Source organism: Octopus bimaculoides, chromosome 7, assembly GCF_046866305.1.
Source record: "Octopus bimaculoides isolate indiv1 chromosome 7, ASM4686630v1, whole genome shotgun sequence".
Taxonomy (NCBI): domain Eukaryota; kingdom Metazoa; phylum Mollusca; class Cephalopoda; order Octopoda; family Octopodidae; genus Octopus; species Octopus bimaculoides.
In genome coordinates, this window is record NC_142934.1 from 74,053,780 (window position 1) to 74,075,990 (window position 22,211).

Consider the following 22,211-nt stretch of genomic DNA (forward strand, 5'->3'; position numbering starts at 1 on the left):
TAGTTTGATTTTAATATTTTAGGAAGAACTTGCTGTTCACAAAAGGAAAGTTCAAGAACTGGAAACCTGGATGAAGAATCTAAATTCTAAGAAGGTATTTACATTACATTATTTAATTAGTTCAGGATATCAAATTTTATAAAACTTTTTCTAATTCTACAAATTCCACTTTAAGAATGAGATTATCTATTTATAATAATTCTCAAGGGCTTCCCTTCTTGACCCTTCAGCATTTAAACTAGCCATTTCCAGCCCAAATATTTTACCATGTTCAATGGCCAGATCCAGCCTGTTGTACCTACTCTTCTATGTCATTCCAGAAATAAACAATCATATCATTGAAATTTGAAAGCCACAAGATAATACATGATTAATTCAAAACAATGTGAATAAATAAGTATTACATTTAACAGATTAATCCGAATGCTAAAGAGTTAAATTTTCTGCTATGGCCTGGAGGGCTATGATGAATAGATGGGGACTGAGTACTGAGTCCTGGTGATCTTCTACTTATACATTAAATTTGTTGCTGTATTCATTGTTAACTCTCAACCAACTAACAGCACCCAATACATGGCTCATGTGGATCACACAAGCCACTTGTCTATCCCTAACTTCCTCATTGACTATCAGGTCACAGAACAAGGGAACCTGTTGAAGACTTTATCCTTATTGATGAATCCCAAATATAGTGGCTTACAGTTGGCTAAATAATCTTTCTGTAGTTGTGTTGCTAGAAAGAGGGCATCAGTAGTACTTTTTTCAATCATAGAATTAAAGTGCACTTTGTCTAACTTAATTCTGTTCCTGATTAATTGGGCTATAACTCTTCCTATAATTCTCTTGACCTGGTTCAGCAATTTAATACTTCTTTAATTACTTTTGTCTAAAGGTAGCTGACGATAACGTTGCTATCCCTTCCTGTACAGCCTGATTAATTCTGCAGACAACTAAGTTGTATCCTACTCAACCAGATATTTTAAGCATCTCAGCAGTGACTCCTGATGGCCCAGAAAGCTTTCTCTGCCTTCATTTCCTTCATTGCTTCATTTATCCATCCATCTGCTCACTGAGTCAAGCTGTTATTAATTACATGTAAACAACAACCAAATATACCAAGTGCTACTATTGTTTGTTTACTCACTTGTATATAAAACAGGCTACCTACCATTATACATGATTGAATGAGTGATGCCAGAACTGAGAATAGAAAGTTGGCTTGCTGATCTATATCTCTTAATCTGATTAAAGTACTGAAATAAAAACCAAGGTTTTTCCTTATTTTTCTTTTTTATTTATAGCCAGCTCCTGTGTTATTACTGACTGGACCTTCAGGTGTTGGGAAAACAACAACTCTCAAAGTCCTTGCAAAAATGTTCAAATATGATGTCGAAGAGTGGACCAACCCATTGACATCTACTTTTGAGACTTTCTCTGATACATGGAATGCACAAGGTAAGTACACCTCATGATGGCTGATTGTTGTTTTTATTTATTGATTTTTTTTTAAAGCATTACTATGATGAATGTAGTTAATTATTCTATGGTATAGACAAGTTCTTGTTGAGTTGTTTAGTGCAATTTGGTTTTGATTCATAGTAGAGAATAGGTTTGGTGGTTATGGTATTCTGCTCATAATTGTAAGGTTGTGAGTTCAATTCCTGGTGACAGGTGTCCTTGAACAAGACACTTTTTTCATGTTGCTCCAGTCCACTCAGCTGGCAAAAAAGAGTTGTACCTGTAAATCAGTGGGCCATTCTTGTCACATTTGTGTCATGCTGAATCTCCCTGAGAGCTATGTTAAATGTACATGTGTTTGTAGAGTGCTCAGCTACTTGCAAATGAATTTCACGAGCAGGCTGTTCTGTTGGTTGGATCAACCAGAACCCTTGTAATTGACAGAGCGTCAGTCTCTATCCTGGTAGAGACTGTTTGTATTTCTTTAATTACTAATGTCTCTTGAATGGCATGAAATATAAATGAATGTTATAGAACCTATGTATTTCCTGGCATACAAGTTGAATTTTTCTGACCAAAATTTACTGCCAAAATAAATAAATAAAGAGGGTAGGTTGACCTACTCACTAAGATGACTTTGGAGGAGCAAACCTTCCATGTGAAATGCAGCAGGATTTAGGAAGATAGTAATGGTATTTGAATGTTTATACTATATGCTACATGAACTTACATGCCGGAAAATTCACTGTATTCTTCAAAGGAAAGGAACACTATGAAATACTTTGAAGTTGAAAACAATTTCTGGTTCATCAGCTGATCTTACTTAGTCAGTTTACTTGTGAAATAAATTTTTTTTTTTCAATTGTCTACAATTTGTAATTTTAAAATTGCTAAAACTGACAAAACTAAGAAAGAGAAATTGAAGCAAAAACCTGAAATTCAGATTTGATTATTTATTTTTAAAAAAAAATCATCATTAGCAAATTGAGCTTCAATTTCAAATTTAATGTCTGCTTTTTTTTTTTTTTGAAAACAAAACATTTCAAAGAAATATATTTCACACTCATGTCTTTTAAATTCTTCTTTCCAAATTTTTCTCCAGTAGATGGCTCTCACTATGAATCTCAGGTGGGCCTCTTCAAGGAATTCCTTTTGCGTGCAAGTAAATACAAACGGTTGGACCTTCTTGGCTGTGAGCAGTTTCAGAAAAAGATTATCCTTGTTGAGGTTTGTATACAGAGAGAATACAATCATATTATAGACATGGCTTTATGGAATCAATGAAAATTGATTGTGTCAGATATTGTAGATAAAGTTCAGCAACACAGTATCTTGTAGTTATGGAAATACCATGTTGATATTAATTATTATTAACAAAATATAGATGCAAGCATGGCTGTGTGTTTAAAAATTTGGTAGATGGTAACTGTACATATATTATCATCATTTAATATCTGCTTCCCATGCTGGCAAGGGTTGGACGGTTTGGCAAGAGCTGTTCAGACTCCAATTGTATGTTGTGGCATCTTTTCTATAGCTGGATGCCCTTCCTAACACCAACCACTTTACAGAGGGTGTTAGGTGCCTTTTGCATGCCACTGGCACAGGTGCGTTTATGGAGTTTCTATCTCTTACACATGTCCCCTCCACAGTAAGAGATCAGCAGTTCTTTATACAGCTGTCCTCGTTCATATACATTACATACCATACCAGCCTTCTCTTTTGTACACCACAGCTTACACCTAATTTTTTTATCAAGACACACTTTATTGTACAAGCACACAGACATTGCATATCCAGTGAAACATATTAGCTTCATATCTTTCAAGCCATCGCATGTCCTCTGTGGTCACAGCCCATGTTTCACTGCCATGTAGCATGGCTGTTTGCTCACAGGCATCATACAATCTGCCTTTCACTCTGAAGGAGAAGCCCTTTGTTACTAACAAAGGTAGAAGCTCTCTGATCTTTGCCCAACCTATTCTTGTTCTAGCAGCTACACTCTTGGAGCATCCATCTATCAACTACTTCTAAGTGTCTCCTCTGACATTTAACAAAGTCTATTTTTTGTACATTTCTAGTGATTATTGTTCCTTTACATCTGCCACACACAAAGACTACTTTGTCTTTTAACCTTATTCTGATATTGCTGCACCTCTTGTATGTCTATAGCTTGCACTTGACACACCTCATGGAGTTTCTATCTATGCCTTTTCTACTTATTGAGCAGGGCTGTCTCCCTGAAGGGATTTGTGATTTGTCTTACTAAGACTTTGGTCTTCGCTAAATTGACTCTAAGGCCCTTTGATTCCAGACCTTGCTTCCGCACCAGGAATTTCTTTTCTAGTTCTGGTAGAATGAGGTCATCAGCATAGAGGAGCTCCCAAGGGCAGATTGTCTTAAATTCCTCTGTTATTGCTTGAAGGACTATGATGAACAAGAGGGGCTGAGGACCGAACTTTGGTGAACTCCTACTTGTACACTGAATTCATTGTTATACTCATTGCCAACCCTCTCCTTAATGACAGCATCACTCTACATGGCTTGTACAGCTCTCACCAACCACTCATCTATCTCTAGTTTCTGCATTGACCACCAGATAAGGGAGCAATAGACCCTGTCAAAGGCTTTCTTCATGTCAGCAAGTACAGAGTTTATTTTTGGCCAAGAATTTCTCCTGCAGCTGCCTTACCAGGAATATAGGATCAGTGTTACTTCTCCCTAGCATGAAACCAAACTGCATCTATTCTTGACTAATTCTCTTCTTAATTAGTTGGGCTATGACCCTCTCTGTAACTTCCACTACCTGATCCAACAATGGAGATTTTCCACATCTTCATATACTTTATGATTTTATCTACCAAGCTACTGTCTAAAATGTAGTCACTTCATGGTGGATTTATTGTTTCTAACTATTTCTCTTTCAGGATTACCCCAATGTACTTTTCCAGAATCCTACTAGTTTCCAATCTATTATTCAGTAAGTATTCACAATTTAAAATACCCAAAATTCTGGAGTTTTTAATTTAACTTTAAAAACACCATTGGTGTGTGTGTTTACATCTTCTTTTTCCTGAGAATGAGTTAGATGGATTCTTGTGGTTCAAGTCTTTATTCAGAATTGCTACTCTCTTTGATGGGTCTGCATATTCCACTTTTTGGCATGGTTTCTATGGCTGGATGCCTTGTCTATTGCCAACCACTTTATAGAGTATATTGTTTGTATTTTTCCATGGCACCAACATAGTTGTCTTGATCACACCAACAGAGGTTGTTTTGATCACAACAAAAGGAGTCTTCTCTTTTCTGTTGTCTTCATTTATTCATTCAACTGTACCAAAGGATTGTCTTGTCCTTGACAACACCAGAGCGAACGTTAAACGATGATGATGATGATGATCTGAAAGGAAGAAGTTTGTGATGTTACTTGGTAATAATAGGGAGGTTCACAGATGGTGGCTAGTTGAATATCACATTTATTGAAATCCAATAGACCAGTCACTGGTTTACTGCATTTTTATTGGTGAGAGTGATAAGGGATTGTTTGTACCTTAGGCAGAATAAATACCAATTGTTTTTTTTTTTATTCAAAAGCATTGTTTTTTCCATTTTCCTCACTCTTATTTACATATTTGACCAGTATATAACAAGCTTTCACACAGTTTCTGTCTGTCAAATTCCACTTGCAACTCATGGCTATAATAGAGAGACCTCCTCGTCTCCTAGTGCTGATGTATATTTTTCAACCCATGCTAGCATGGAAAAGTGAGTTTTAAAAAAAGAATGAAAGATTGTGTGTATATATGTGAGTGTGTGTGTGTATACTTATATATGAATTATATTTTTTATAAAAGCTTCATAGGATCATCATTGTTTAATGTCCGTTTTCCATGCTGGCATGGGTTTGATGGTTTGTGAAGGAGCTGGTCAGCCACAGATACAAAAAAACAGATATTTAAACCCATTGGACACATACGTACACTCAAATACACTCACCAACGCAGCTCACATAAGTGCACTCACTCTCGAAATCAATCCAATCTGAGCATACTTATACACACATCCATACTCACACACACTCTCACTCACATACATGCAGACATACACATGTTTCTTTTTATTTCTAATATTCTGTTTTCTCAGAAAATATATTTCTACTGGGCTGAATCCACTGGTGTTTATAATAAGTGATTCTGCAAGTAGCAGCCACAATGAAAGACTTCTGTTTCCAAGTGAATTCCAGCACAATATTGGCATGAGTCACATAAGGTAAGGTTTCTTCAGATTTTTATTTTGAAAATATCTCAGGAATTTTAGAAGATAAAATGGCAGAAAATAATGTCAGAATACTTGCTAAGGAGGAATAAGTCTTGTTTAACTGAAGGGCATCCTGTATTTTTGTCTCAGTTTATCTTCAACCACATAATCCAATGTGTTCTTTCTTGCTTTTAAGATGGTGAAATATGATGTAAAGTAGATTTAGCTGCTATTTTAAGCATGACAAGTGTCCATGTAGAGACTTGAGATTTGAGTGACGAATCAATAAAAAGCCAATCTACAAAATGAAAGGTCACAAGTTCATATCCCATGTGTCAATGGCCCATGTACTTAAATTTCTAAGTCTTCCAACAATCAGCTAGCAGTAAATAAGGACTTCTCAGAATAATGTAAAATTGCATTTCTAGGTTTGTTTCTTCCTTTCCTCGTAACTTGGAAATAAGGGTTTCACCAGGCTGTTTTTGTTGTATAGCTGTAACTACATTGTTCAATATGTTTTTCCATTTTTATTATGATTGTTGAGTGTCATTTGAAGGGGATTTGATAGCTATTTCTAGTAAGGTGAACAATCTTGTATTTTACAGATGCTTTCTAGCATATGTATGTTTTTCTATTCTGGCACGAGTTGGACAGGTGTTCTGAAACAATATTACTTATTATCAAATAATGGTAAATACACAATAAACAAAGAATAATTTACTTTCAAATATTGATTAAAGCCATTTTTATTTCACTTGTGTTGTTCAAATTTTTGAAGAAAGTGATGTACATCACAATATTTCTTTTACTGCTACTCTAGATATCTAATGTTTCAGTGATTTTTTTCAAAGGAGAGTGGTAGACAGTGAGCATTTTTACATCAGCCTTTCTCACTTCCTTTCTGCTCTTTAAAGATTTGTTTTTGAATAGAAAATATAGAATATTTTAGTTCCAGAAAACCCAGAATTAAAATAAGAGTGTTATATACAGCAAATGGATAAGTAAAATACATTTTATTTCAGTTTCAACCCTGTAGCACTTACTATTCTTACCAAAGTCCTCACTAAAATTGCCTTAAAAGAATCTGTAAAGGTCAGTCAACTTCAGTTTTTTTCCTCTATTTCATCACACACATTTTTCTTTTCTTTTTTTCTTTTCTTTTACTTGTTTCAGTCATTTGACTGCGGCCATGCTGGGGCACCGCCTTTAGTCGAGCAAATTGACCCCTGGACTTATTCTTTGTAAGCCTAGTACTTATTCTATCTGTCTCTTTTGCCGAACCGCTAAGTGATGGGTACATAAACACACCAGCATTGGTTGTCAAGCAATGCTAAGGGGACAAACACAGACACACAAACACACACATGCATATATATATATATATATATATATATATATATATATATTTATACATACATACATATATACATACATACGACGGGCTTCTTTCAGTTTCCGTCTACCAAATCCACTCACAAGGCTTTTGTCGGCCCGAGGCTATAGTAGAAGACACTTGCCCAAGATGCCACTCAGTGGGACTGAACCCGGAACCATTTGGTTAGTAAGCAAGCTACTTACCACACAGCCACTCAACACATTGTCAACACTTTTCTGAAGAATTTTATCACTATGGAGTTTACTGTTTATGTTTCTTCTGCTCACATTCCAGATTGAACAGTAACTTCATCCTGTTATCTACATTTTCAGGGTCTCAAAGATATTTTAGTTACTCTCCTAACTCTTCAGGGTAACAGATGAAAACAAGTATTTTAAATAGTCTGCTTGCTTCATGCATATAGTTAGTAAACACAATGCAGTGTGGTTCCAGATCCAGTTGCACGTAACTTGGTCTTCGTACCTTAATCCTAATTTCTTTACTTCGGCCCATAAACTGCTCAAGTAACATCATGCTTTTATCTTTTCTGTCTTTTAATGTCTATCATTCAACACTTGCATTGGTTTTATTAGTCTACAAGCACAGCATTTGTTCATATGAGGGGGTACTGAAAAGTTCCTGGCTTTAAGGGTGTCACAAATGGCTCAACCTTCAGAACCACTGCAATTAGTGTATGAGTCTGAGAGAATATGTTCAATAAAATCAATTAACTAATTCTCCTGTATTTTCTTTCACCCAAAGCCAGGAACTTTTCAGCACCTCCTCATACATCAACCATTTTATAAAGCACAATGGCATTATACTATTACATTTCATTTATTTTTCATTGTGGATTTATTATGACATGATACAGTGACAAAATGAACTGAATTGGGTTAATGTAATATTAGCAAACTCTGTAAAGTATTTGGCATTATGAAGGGCATCCAGCCATAGAAACCATGCTAAAACAGATATGGAACCTGGGCAGCTCTTTAGTCGACTAGCTTCTCTCACGTGGGCCAATCAGGTGGAACTAGCATTGAGGATGTTCGAATGGTGCTGTTTATGTGCTGCTGGCATGGGTCCAGTCAGGCAGTACTGGCATTTACTACACTCGAATGGTGCTTTTTACATGCCAGTGATATGGGACTAGTCAGGTGGGACAGGCAATGACCACGCTCAAATGGTGCTTTTTACATGCCACTGGTTTGGGAGCCAGTCAGGCGGTATTGGCATCGATTATATATATATATATAATGCAGGTTCAGGCATGGGTGTGTGGTTAGGAAGCTTGCTTCCCAACCGCATAATTTCGAGTTCAGTTCCACTGCATGGCATCTTCAGCAAGTGTCTTCTGCTATAGCCTCAAGGTGACCAAAGCCTTGTGATTGAATTTGGTAGACAGAAGTTTCTGTCATTTGTATTCATGTGTGTGTGTGTGTGAGTGCTTCTGCTTTCCTAATAGAGAGAAGGGTAAAAAAGAATGATATACATATATAACATTTTGTTTATTTAACCTTTGTTTTGTAGAGTACCAACAAGATAAGTATGCCATCAAAAACGGTTCTGGAGTCTATAGCTCTATCCAGCAATGGTGACATTAGAGGAGCTGTCAATGTATTGCAGTTTTCTTGTTTAAAAGGTTTGTCAAATTTGCATTTTGCATTTTTCTTGTAGCTATCTCAATATATTACTGTGCAGCCCCAGGTCAGCTTTATGCAGGTAAACTCAGGGCTTGTGCAGGTAATTGGTTAAATGATAAGCTGTGAGTCACAGATCTATTGTTCTAAATACACCATATCTTCACCTAGCTTTACATCTTTTTTCTATGCTGGCATGGGTTAAATGAATACATATTGATATTGTATTTTTTTTATATAGCTTGGTACACTACCTGCCACTTACCCTTACTTGTTTTCAAGTAAGGAAGTTTTTGTTCTACTTCAAAAGCATAGAGTTACCTGACAATTTATTGACCAGAAAATGTCAATAAACAACACTAGTCATAGTTTAGAGCAGCAGAATGTAAACATTCACATCTACATGCATACATGTGACAGGCTTTGTGCAATTTTTGTGTACCAACTTCACCCACATAGCATTGGTTTGCCAAAAGCTATAGTTGAAGGCTCTGGCCAATGAGTCTTGAAACCATAAAGTTGTGAAGCAGACTTAGCCACACAGTCATACCTGCATACTTAATATTTATCCTTGCTTGCATGAGGACATGTTGAGTAATATACTTTACTCAGGAATGCAAGAAAAGGCCAGCACTGGACTTGGACTCATTCATCTTGCCTCCACAAATAAACATTGTCCTTGAGCCAAGAAGGGTGCTTCTAGATCACTGATTCTTAGCTGGGGTTCCATATAAGATTTTGTTAAAATATATCTGCAATAAATTGGTTATACTTCTACAATAAACAAAATATTTTAACAATTTTTTTACACAATTTGTAATAATATTTAATTATAAAAATATAATATGATATTTTTAAACATTGAATAGCTAGGAAGGTCAATCCAAGTAAAATAGGATTCAGAGTGGTCAGTGGGTTGACAACTACTGCTCTAGATGGTTGTTTGATATGATATAGCTGTGAAACTTCTCTCAAATCACACCATATCATCTTGAAATAGGAAGGACAGATTGGACAGTGTAGTCTTGGACATACAAAACCATAGGATGGTTAAGGCTAGAATGCCTTGAATCATAAACCTGCAGGAAGGGTATCCAGCTGCAGAAATTCCATCGGATCCATGTGAACATGGAAAATTTGATGATGATGAAGATATATTAGATGTTTTGATGGTGCTGTAAAAGTTCACAACCAAAGGAAGTAGAAGTAACAAAGGAGTTATGAGTCAACTTAATGCTTACTTTTTATTTACCATCAGATCTTGATATGTTCTTCTGTGTTGTTGTTATTGTTACCATTAAATTGTGAGATCATAAACGTTTCCTACTGTTTTTCTTCTTCATCCCAGATACTTCTGATCTCATTGGTACTTTCTCCCAGAAACACAAGCAGAGGTCAAAGTCCACATCACAACTTAAACAGAAACACACCACAAGTACAGATTCTTCACCTGGTGATGTCCAATCTATGCCTTGTATTGGTGGCAAAGATGGATCCTTATTTCTTTTCCGTGCTTTAGGAAAAATACTTTATTGCAAACGTGAGTAGAATTCTTTTTTTGCTTTTCTCTTTATCGTTTCTTTTTGCTGCTTTTAAATCCATTTCTCATTTTGGAATTGTTGGGTTTGGTATTGTGGGGTGGGGTGTGGTGGTATTTTGTTGGGTTTGATATTGTGCTGAGCTTGGTATTGTGTGGTGGGAGGTATTGCAAAGGGTTTGGTATTGTGGTGGGTTTGATACTGTGCTGGGATAGTATTGTGGTAGGACTATGTTATTTTTGTAAGATTTTGTTGGAGTTATTTTATGGCTTGGTCAGAGGAGCAAGGCCAATGGCTAATTACTGTTTTGGGAGAAAGAAACTCGATACCTGAACCATACATTTATTGTATTTTTCTATTTCCAGGTGAAACAGACCCTTCCCAAAGCAAACAATCTTTGTTACCTGCTCATTTAACTCATCACGAAAGGCTACCATTACGTGAAATACCCGAAGTTCGTTGATTTCTTTTTTATTTCTATTTTTTTTACTATTTTATTTTTACTGTTTGACTAGTTTTATATCTGAGTTATTTTAAAACCTTTATTTGTTGTTTAACTCCAACACTGCTTTATGTTGTAGTGTAACAGTTATTGAAATGAGAGTAGTTTTGTTGACTTATTACATAAACTAATGTGGAGGTATTTTTATGAATTTTACCAATATATATAAAACATTAGAGAGATTTTTGAACACCATAAACATATACACACAACTGGAGATATTAAAGACCAAGAAAAGAGCCTCTACATGGTTAATTGACCTGCTAGAAATAGAAGTCAGATCAGACTTCAGCTTTTCAAAAAGGTGCGACGTCTTGAATAATGCACCTACTAAAGTGATAGGATGGGCATGACTAGAATGCACCTGATTTTAAGTCAGTTCTGTTAAAGTTGACTTATGGTTAAATAACAGCAGCTGAAAGTTGTTGTTGCTGTTAGTAGACTAACACTGTAATAAGAGGGGGCTCATATGTAGACTTAGTATATACTCTAAGCTGGAGCCTTTATTCTATGACTAACTTGGAATCAAAGGTCAGTTGCGAGCTAATGTTTGAAGCATCATCGTTATCAACATTTAACGTCCACTTTCCATGCTGGTATGGGTTGGACGGTTTGACAGGGAGGTAGCTGGCTGGCAGGGAGCTATACAGACTCCAGCTGTCTGTTGAGGCATGGTTTCTGTGGCTAGATGCTCTTCCTAGTGCTAACCACTATAGTGTATGCAGGGTGCCTTTTATGTGCCACCGTTATGGGTGTGTTTACGCAGTACTGGCATGGCTGCATCTACACAACACTGGCATGAGTATTCTAATGCAGCACCGGCACAGGTGCTTTTTAAGTGGCACTGGCACCTGAAAGGAAAAACTTGTATGTGTGGAAGACAGCGATTTTACTTAGCTTGACATGTCTTATCAAGTACAGCAAATCGCTACATCACCTCGTCCCTTGTCATTTCCTCAGTGAGACCTTTTCTAATAATCTGGTCCCACCCACATACACTGACATTAATTGCATGTATGCACACACACACACACACACACACACACACACACACACACACACACACACATCTGTACAACCTTGTAGCCTGTTGGATATCACTTTAAATAGGCAGCTGCTGGGGTGCAGGCATAGAGGAATGCCAGTGGAAGTAGTGAAGAATGATTAGTGAAATGAAATGGAAGTGGGATAGATCATGAAGACAACAATAAAGAATATGTCTTGTATTGTAAACTTTATGGCTTATCAATTTTTTCTGTTGTGTATTTATTTTACAGGAAGTAGTTGATAAATCTCACATGTCTGGGGAGCTGTTCACCACTTTTCTCCAACAGAACTACATTGATTTCTTTCACAGTATTGAAGATATTGAGTGTGCAAGTGAATACTTAAGTGATGCTGATATTTTTACACTTGATTGGTCTGTACGTATTTTTTATCTGCTTTGTCACTTTTACTAATTTTCATGGTTCAGTTTTTTTTTGTCTTCCTTGTGATTGAAATGTGTGTATGAAGTGGCAGGTTTCATAGGTTTGGTGTGACAGCTTATTAGTTGCAAATTCATATCCACTATAGATCTTTCCTTGTGTTTCTGGTTATGATAGTATATTCTTTACACTTCAGTACACCAGGCTCTGTGGTTGAAAAGTTTGTCTTGTGATTATATAGCTTCAAGTTTGATTCCTTGCATGGCACTTTGAGGAAGTATCTTCTATGGTTTCAATCCTATTGTCATTATGGGTTTATATCCTTTTAACATATTGGCATGGATTTGATGGGTTGTTACAGTCAACGTATATTTGAGGGTGCAGTTGCTCTTCCTAATGCCAATCACTTTATAGTGTACTGAGTGCAATTTTCCATAGTACCAGCACCTGAGAGATGGCCATTTCCACAGCACTATGAAAGAGACTTCTTGACCTAACTATGCTCACTCACAGGCCATAGATCATCATCATCATCATCATCATGTCCACTTTTCCATGCTTGCTTGGGTAGAATGGAGTTTATTTAGGTACATTTTTTTTGTGACCAGATGCCTTTCCTCTTGTCATCTCTTAGCTGCTTCCAAGCAAGGTAATGTTTCCTTATGACAGACATATTTTCACAATGTTTGAAATGAATGACGCTATATAACAGTGACACTTGTTTACATCTGTCACACAATATCAAAACAAGGAGATAAATATATGCACTCAAACTCACAAACACATTTATACATACATGTGCGTGCACACACACATATACATACATACATGTATACATAGGCTTCTTTTCAATTTCCATCTACCAAACCCACTCACAAGAATTTGGTCATCTTGGGGCTAGCAGAAGATGCTTGCCCAATATGCAACACAGTGGGCCTGAACCTGAAATCATGTGGCTGGTACTGCTTGTATATATTCACATATGTGTATGTGCTTGCTTGTATCTTTTGTTGATATATATCTGAAGAATTTGGAAAACTAGTGGCAGTTTCCTTGTCACTTTTGTCATCAGAAATGCTGTGGACCTTTGATTGCTTCATTGATACCAACACTACAGGTTTTTTCTGAGAAAGTGAGGCTGTCATAGTTGGATCAGTCTGTTCAAGAAACTCTATGACTTTATTGAAAAGTGCCACAAAATGTCCGAGACAACTTCCCATTGATAGCCAACGTATATCTGTCGAATACAATAGACGGTCGAATGTTTCATCTGTACAAACTTCTTGAAAATGCCTGTCTTGATGAGCAGATCTTTTGATTTTTTTTTTACTGCGGAAGCAATTAAGTCTAAGGTTTCAGAAAATATATTATTTCCAGTTCTTTTTGCTATCAGGTTTTCTCGATGGAGAACACAATGAATTGTGAAGACAGGATTAAATTCTATCCATCTGGCAACAAAACCCTGGGACTTGTCAATCATAGATGGTGCTCTGTCAGTGCATATTGATATGAGTTTGAGGGGATCAATGCCCTTTGAAGTAAGATAATCCATGACTGCATTGTAGATTGTCTCTCCTGTGTTTTTCAGTACGGTTTTTATAAAGTGTAGGTTTTCACAAACTGTGGTACCTTTCACATAACGAGCAAAGGCAAGGACAACATATTTGTTGTCAAAAGTGCTATCATCCACTGTCAACGAGAATCTGCAGTGTCGCAAGTCTTCTACAACTATGGATTCGACATCTTTGGCCATTTCACAAATGCGGGGAAATACAGTGTTGTTTGAAAGTGGAATACTTGCTAAAACTGAGACAGCGTTTGGCACAGTAGCAACTTTATGTGCTTCAAGTATGGAGGGCTTAATCAGATCTTCACCAATGGTATGTGGGTGACCCTGTTTTGCTATCATGAGCGAAATGTTATAGGACGCCTGCAGACCAGAATGGTTGTTAGTATGAATGAAGAAAAGTTTTGAGCGATGAAGATGAGACATTTTTTTTGCGATGGTATTCTTCAAAGTACTCCTTTGGCTTGCCAAATAAACCAGGATGGATTTTTTATAGATGATATAACAATTTTGAGGGTTTCATTGAGTCATTAGTTAATACTTTTGAGCAGATAATACACTGTGGTAAAAAAGGGTCTTCTACATTGGATACAAAACCATATTTGATATAATCTTTCTGATATCGTCTACAGAATCTTTTTTCCAAGTCGGTGGACGGAGAATTAAAGGAATGTTTTTCCATATCACTGACAACAAAATTTCTACAGATTACAATTAGACTAACACTTGCATAAAAATGTATGTACCTGGAGAGATAATACGTATGTTGGGTAAGCTGTAAGAATTGCGGATTCGTTAGCAATCCTCAATTCAAAAGTCAGGTAGAAAACATGATCGTGTTAACCAGCTGAGAATACACAATTTTTTGTGTGTTTTTAATGTGCACAAGCGTGGATCCGATTGTACCTGTCTGGTACGCATCCGTGTATGATTGGAGAGCTAATTGTCCTATAGGCAATGAGTGCATTCGTATGTGCTCACGCATATACAATGAGGCATATTTCATTTGTGCAACATGTGCATGTACGGAAAAATTTTAATTCTTCAGAAAATTTTCCACGAACCATCAGAATTTTTCTGTGGACCAGCTAGTGGTCCACATGGACCAGGTTGGGAACCCCTGTTCTAGATTGAGAAGATTTACCTCCTGTATATGGTGAGAGAAATGTGTGACATGAGGCTGATTGATAAGAGGAGGACTGAGGACTTGATAGGGATGTTGGGGTTGGAGGAATCAGTGGAATGGCTGGCAAAGATGAATGGAGTGTGGTGGTATGAGCATGTGTTGAGGAGGGATGAAGAGCATGTTCTGATGAGCGTACTAGAGTTTGGGGTAAATGGACAGCAAAAGCGAGGTAGACAGAGGAAAATGTGGAGGAGGAGATTGGGAGGGTTGGCTTGAGAAGGGAGAGGAAGGGAGGACGCCCAAAACCAGGCGAGATGGTGTATGGGCAGTTGCTATGCCAATGCGGTAGATTCGGCAACCCCTGTTAATGGGGACAAAGCCTGGATTTAAAATGATGGAAATGGAATGGATATGAATGTGACTCTCTGCCAGCTTTTGATCAGCACTTGACCAGATTAAAGGAAAGTCTAACTGGAAAATTGCTCAGACATATGCTACATATATGTGGTCCTGTTAAAATGCTCTTCCACTATATTGAAAGTAAGGGTTCCAGTAGAATATTTTGCCAGTGAGATCATACAATCTTTAATGTGGCCCTTCTAAAAATCATCATCACTATCATCAATTTTTATTTTTTGCCAATACTAGCCTATGTTAAATGGATTCATAGGACACTTATTTCTCTGTTCACCTTGTTCGTACTGTTATTAAATCAGTTTTAAAGTTAGTTGTTAGTTTTGTGATAAAGGAACCTCTTTTGATCAAGCGGACTTATTTTTTTAGGTTAACTACGCACTATGGGATTGACACTTAATCTATATTCAAATATAGTTAGTTGATAAACTAGACCAGAAACAAAACAAGACAAAAGAGAAATAAAACATCTAAGCTTGACACTAACACCCTATTTGTTGGTTAAGTCAGACCTAGATTTTCCTGTTAGTGCATTTAGTTAATAACTGGCTTCATACAAAACTGCATGGACAGTGTTAATGCTAATTAGCATACTTCAACAAATTCTGTTTAATGTACTTAGTGTCATTACAAAATCAGCAGGACTGCAAGACTACTAAGTATTAAATCTGCAAGAAATAACTAATTTCCATAGCTGAGCTTTACATGAATTTGAAAACATGAATAATGATGTTGACAGATTGTCTAATTCTGTTTTAAGTAAGTTAGTGTTAACAAATTCAATGCATTTAATGTTAAAAGCTAATCCAGAAATAAGTATTAAGGTGAAAAAATATAAAAAAACCAAAATTCGTAAATGACTTATTATTTTCATAATTCTGCTTTAGTTATATAAAATTTTCCTTTTGATAAATCTATTTGCACTCATGCACATACACATGAACATAAACTCATAATTCTTATTATGACTTTTAATCTTTATGTAATTGACACAATGTGCTCAGTACTCTAACGTAGAGCTAAAAAAATGTAAATCTAATGTGCATGCAGATATATACATGTATATGTATGTGTGTATCATCATCATCATATGTCCATTGTCCATATTGGTATGGGTCAGACTGTTTGACCTGGGGTGGTAAGCTGGAAGGCTGCACAAGACTCCATTCTGATTGGCATGGTTTTCTATGGCTGGATGTCCTCCCTAATGCCAACCACTCTGAGAGTGTAATAGGTGCTTTTGTGTGCCACCAGCATGAGTGCCATTTGTGTGACACCAGTATCTACTACGACTGATTTTGCTCAGCTAGATGGGTCTTCTGAAGCATGACATAATGCCAAAGGTCTTGGTCATTCCCTCCGTGAGGCCCAACACTCAAAAAGAACTCAGCCACTTTGATTTCCTGAGGTCCAATATATATATATATATATATATCTATACTATATATAAAACAGAGATGTGTGTGTAATCGCTTATCACGTGAAAACGGCTTCACTATTTACTTCCATACTTGTGATGCAGGAATAATTTGACCTCTGATAAATCTTAGGTTCTTCATTTGATTTTTTTTATTAAGATAAATAATATTGCTTTATATTTAAGATTCACTTCTTTAAAAATGTTCCTCAATGTCAACTTCCGGTAGCCATAGTTTTTTCTTCACTTTAACTTCAATCGTTACTGTTTGCACTAAAAGTTTACTCACATTTACTGATGTAAGTAATTTCATCATTTACTAACAGAAGTACGGTTTCGTGTTTCCCTGTTGCTGAGGTTTTTTTTTTTTCTGGTACCTTCGATACTGGCTCTTTGGTTCACTGAGTGACAAATTTCGATTCAACATCACTTTCACTTCAATCGTTACTGTTCTCAATAAAAGTTTACGTTTTCAATCGCTAACAAGTTCACATTTACTGATGTCAGTAATTTCATCATTTACTAACAGAAGTACGGTTTTGTGTTTTCCTGTTGCTGAGGTTTTCTTTTTTTCTGGTACCTTCGATACTGGTTCTTTGGTTCACTGAGTGACAAATTTCACTTCAACCTCACTTTAACTTCAATCGTTACTGTTCTCACTAACAGTTTACGTTTTCAATCGCTAACAACTTCACATTTACTGATTTAAGTAATTTCATAATTTACTAACCAGGGTTAGGGTTAGGGTTAGTCACAAGTTGCTATGTGAAAGAACAATTCTGGCACCAAGGAATGATTCTGTAGACAAGCTGAATTTAAATTTGTTAACTCAGCCTCCAGGACCTGAATGTTCATACAGATCAATTAACTCTGTCCATGATCAAGAACAGGCAACGCATTACCCAGTGGAGTTCCTCAATTCACTTCAGCCACCAGGATTTCCACCACACATTCTGATCGTGAAAATAGGTGCTCCCATAATGCTATTAAGAAACCTTGATGCACCCAGACTCTGCAATAGAACAAGGTTGGTTGTTAAAACAGCCATGCCCCATGTGTTGGAAGCAACAATAATTACAGGCAGCATGATGGGTGAGAATGTCTTCATTTCAAGGATACCTCTCATTTCAAATGATCTCCCCTTTCAGTTCAAGAGACTGCAGTTTCCGGTCAAACTTATCTTTGCAATGTCTATCAACAAAGCACAAGGTCAATCTCTAAAGGTGGTGGGACTTAACCTCCTTCAACCTTGCTTCTCATGTGGTCAGCTGTATGTTGGATGTTCTAGAGTTGGAGATGAAAATAACCTCTACATTCTTAGTGATAAGCATGGCAAGACAGAAAACATAGTATATGAAGAAGCACTTACATGAATAGTATGTACATGTCATATAGAAAAGTGTAAAACCATTGAGTGTTAAAGTAAGTATTACTATTACACTTTCACTTTTCGACTGACATGCGTGAATGTATATCTGTGTATATAACAGTGAAACAATAACGTGGTATATTCGCTGTGTGAATTTTTTTCATTTATGCCCCATTTTAATTATCGTAAAAGTTTCCAAGTATAGGCGCAGGAGTGGCTGTGTGGAAAGTAGCTTGCTTACCAACCACATGGTTCCGGGTTCAGTCCCACTGCGTGGCACCTTGGGCAAGTGTCTTCTACTATAGCCTCGGGCCGACCAAAGCCTTGTGAGTGGATTTGGTAGACGGAAACTGAAAGAAGCCCGTCGTATATATGTATATATATGTGTATTTGTGTGTCTGTGTTTGTCCCCCCAACATCGCTTGACAACCGATGCTGGTGTGTTTACGTCCCCGTAACTTAGCGGTTCGGCAAAAGAGACCGATAGAATAAGTACTAGGCTTCCAAAGAATTTGTCCTGGGGTTGATTTGCTCGACTAAAGGCGGTGCTCCAGCATGGCTGCAGTCAAATGACTGAAACAAGTAAAAGAGTAAGTACCAATAAGCAACAACTTCATTCCCGGGCAACGCCGGGTGGCTCTGCTAGTATATATATATATTTTTTTTATTATCATCATTGTCGTTTAATGTTCGCTTTCCGTGCTGGTATGGGTTGGACGGTTTGACTGAGGGCTGGCAAGCCAGAAGGCTGCACCAGGCTCCAATCTGATTTGGTAAAGCTTCTACAGCTCGATCCCCTTCCTAACCACTCCGAGAGTGTAGTGGATGCTTTTTACGTGTTACCCGCACGAGGGCCACTCAGGTGGTACTGGCATCGACCAAGCTTGAATGGTGCTTATATATATAAATATAAGAGAACATTATTATTACTAAAAATAATAATGTTAGTGACCACTAGCATAAAAGCCGTATATGCAAAATTAATAATTATATACTTATATATAATTATACGTATATACACACAGTAGAACTTTGGTTTTTGAACAACTCTGATCACGAATAAATCGTACTTTATCTCTTGTTGTTCTCATATTCATTTAATGCAGTTGAACCTCAGTTTACGAATCCCTCTGAAATACTATAATAAAAATACAGATAGGGAAAATCATATTTTTAATTAAAGATGTGATTTTCTCTATTTGTATTTTTGTTACCTAATACTTGAAATTTCTTGAAATTCTTTTAAATGATATTTGGATCTACTTACCATACATGCAGAGTTACCTTGGATGTTTATTCTGCTTGCATTTGTTGGTGTCTAATTGTTTGATATAGTTAACCAAATTCACATAAAATTGAGTGCTTTATTGATATTTGCCTGGAATTTTTTATCCCTTTTTTCTTTATATACTGTTCCGTGCAAAAGTCTTCAGCCACTTTAAACTATATAAATTTCTACTAATTGCCAACTTATAAGTGGATGTGTCGCTTTGCATTTTGTACAGATGAAACACGTTCTGAGTCATTTCCATACAAAGTCATTTCCGTACCTAATCATTTTTCTGTTTTAAAACACTATCTTTATTAGTTTATGTGAGGTGGCGAAAAACTTTTGCATGGCCATTTTAGGTGGTTGTCTCTCATCTTCCCCTCTCATTCAGAATATCTAACTACAAAATATAATGATTAGGTAGGGAAATGACTCTGACAAGGCCAATGTTTCATCTGTAAAAAAACACAATGCGAAACATCACTTATAAGTTGGCAATTAATAGAAATTTACAATAGCTTAAAGTAGCTGAAGACTTTTCCACGGTACTGTATATACATACATCATCTACAATGTCTGCCTTCCATGCTGGCATGGGTTGAACTATATCATCATCATCATCATCATCATTGTTTAACGTCCGCTTTCCATGCTAGCATGGGTTGGACGATTTGACTGAGGACTGGTGAAACCGGATGGCAACACCAGGCTCCAATCTAATTTGGCAGAGTTTCTACAGCTGGATGCCCTTCCTAACGCCAACCACTCAGAGTATATTATGTATATGCAAAATACACTAGAAAGCAAGAATATTAATACTAAAATAATATTGATGTTTATTTAAAATAAAGTGATATTTATTTTGTTATTAATTTTCATACTACTTTGTGTATTTTGTGTGTGTATTCTATGTATATTCGATTATATTGTCTGTGTCTGAGCATGTGTGTGTGTGTGTGTGTGTGTGTGTGTGTGTGTGTGTGTGTGTGTGTGTGTGTGTGTGTATATATATATATATATATATATATAATTATATACATACATATATGAGAGAGAGAGAAAGGGAGAATATGAGGAGTTTTTGTCAGGATAACTCAAACTAATAGGTATGCATTCTGAGTGCTTTTTACCATTTTGTACTATTTTTACCATTTGTTATGTAGCTAAATTTAGATTGAATTAAATGAAATTAAATGTCCTTGTCCTGCATTGACTAATTGTTAGCCTTTCCTCACTACTTTAATTTACACACACACACACACACACACGCATCCTGTATTGATTTGTTTGACTAAACCTTTCAAGGCAGCGTCCCAATGTTCCAGTGACTGAAACAAAAAAATGAAAACATCTTTAAATCATATTTTCTTTAAAAAAAAAAAAGAAATTCAAATTTCTGGATTATTTCAGGTCAGAAGTACCTTACAGGACTATGCTGTATCTATAGCAACCCGAGGTATCATGCATAGCAATACATTGGATAAAACCCAAAACTCAGATAACCGAATGAGTTTCAGACCTTTACACAAACCAGAACTGTATTCGGTCCGAAGAAAGGTGAGTATTAAAAGTCACTTATTAAGATTATTTTAGATTGGTACTGATTTACAAACCACCTATGATGATGAATACTAAAGAATAAAGCCAACAAGGAAGTGGGGAAACCTTTTCCACCCCAGGGCTGTTCTGTATGCAAGCCTGTTGGGTCTTTTCATGCTCAGAAAAATAATGAAGGTTTAATTTTGCAAATGTATGGGTTATGTAATTTGTAGTATTAAAATAACAACTACCCATACCTTAGAATTCAGGTATGGGTAGTTATAAAACCCCTGATTTTTGGGAAATTAATCAGTGATTGTTTGTTGTCAATAGACTCCATGACACTCACCTTTGAGATATTGGCTATTTTTATGCCATGTTGATTACTTAAATCCAACAAGACTTATTTGAATTTTTGTGTAAACTCTAGTAGTTTAGTATGAAAGAATTAGCTAGTATAAATATTATGTCGTAACTCTCTACAACGAATTTCTTTGACTTCTAAATGTACTGTAAATATTAAATGTACATCAGTACACTAATGTAGCAAATAATTTCTCTTTCTTCATTTTCTTCAACCTGTTACTGAAATTTATTTCTGCAACTATGAAACTGTTTTTTTTTATAGCAGTGAAAAAGAACATGAACTTATTTATCTTCAACATACATGTACGTTTCAGCGTCTTGATATAGATATATATACATATATATATATATATATATATATATATAATTCATCATGGTATTTATGTAGCTTGTATTAAGATTTACGTATAGTGATAATACTTATAATTAAGTTATAAGTGATGGATTTATCAATATAGATTCCTACTCAAGAAATAAAATATATTTATTATCTATTCCAAGTCGAAACCATATAAATAAGATAAAATAAAACACCCTTATAAAAGTGGTACCCAATTCACTGTTATACCATCAACAACTACAAGCTGGAGGTAGTCTATGAGGTCATCTACCTTGGCTCTACCATTTCTGATGACCTCTGCTTAGACTCTGAGATGAGTAGGCAAGTTGGATGAGCATCTTTCACATTTCCTAGGTTCATAAAGAGAGTTTTGGGAAACAGAAACTGACTGCAAACACCAATGTTGCTGTCTATAAGGCATGCATCCTTAGCACACTATGGCAGTGAGACCTGGAGCCTCTAGTCCAGACAGGAGCAGTGTCTCAACATCTTCTGCCTTTGTAATCTGAGATGCATCTTGGCTATCAAGTGGACTGACCAAGTCACCAACACTGAAGTCCTCAACTACGCCAAGATACTCAGTATATTCACCCTGCTCCAGCA

General features: G+C 36.3%; 1 protein-coding gene across 5 annotated transcripts in view; it reads left to right on the forward strand.

Annotated features, from left to right (window-relative positions):
* LOC106876490 (cell cycle checkpoint protein RAD17) overlaps positions 1–22,211 on the forward strand; it is a 47,015-nt gene that overhangs the window by 17,505 nt on the left and 7,299 nt on the right. For 4 of the 5 annotated variants that reach the window (XM_089355486.1, XM_089355487.1, XM_089355488.1 and 1 more), the window contains 11 exons: positions 23–94; positions 1,302–1,455; positions 2,561–2,685; positions 4,386–4,438; positions 5,602–5,727; positions 6,738–6,807; positions 8,624–8,735; positions 10,082–10,273; positions 10,637–10,725; positions 12,051–12,197; positions 20,774–20,920. In XM_089355486.1, the coding sequence (XP_089211612.1) occupies positions 23–94; positions 1,302–1,455; positions 2,561–2,685; positions 4,386–4,438; positions 5,602–5,727; positions 6,738–6,807; positions 8,624–8,735; positions 10,082–10,273; positions 10,637–10,725; positions 12,051–12,197; positions 20,774–20,920 (1,287 nt within the window). The remainder of the gene's footprint in view (positions 1–22; positions 95–1,301; positions 1,456–2,560; positions 2,686–4,385; positions 4,439–5,601; positions 5,728–6,737; positions 6,808–8,623; positions 8,736–10,081; positions 10,274–10,636; positions 10,726–12,050; positions 12,198–20,773; positions 20,921–22,211) is intronic. The other variant, XM_089355489.1, reaches the window with a different exon arrangement.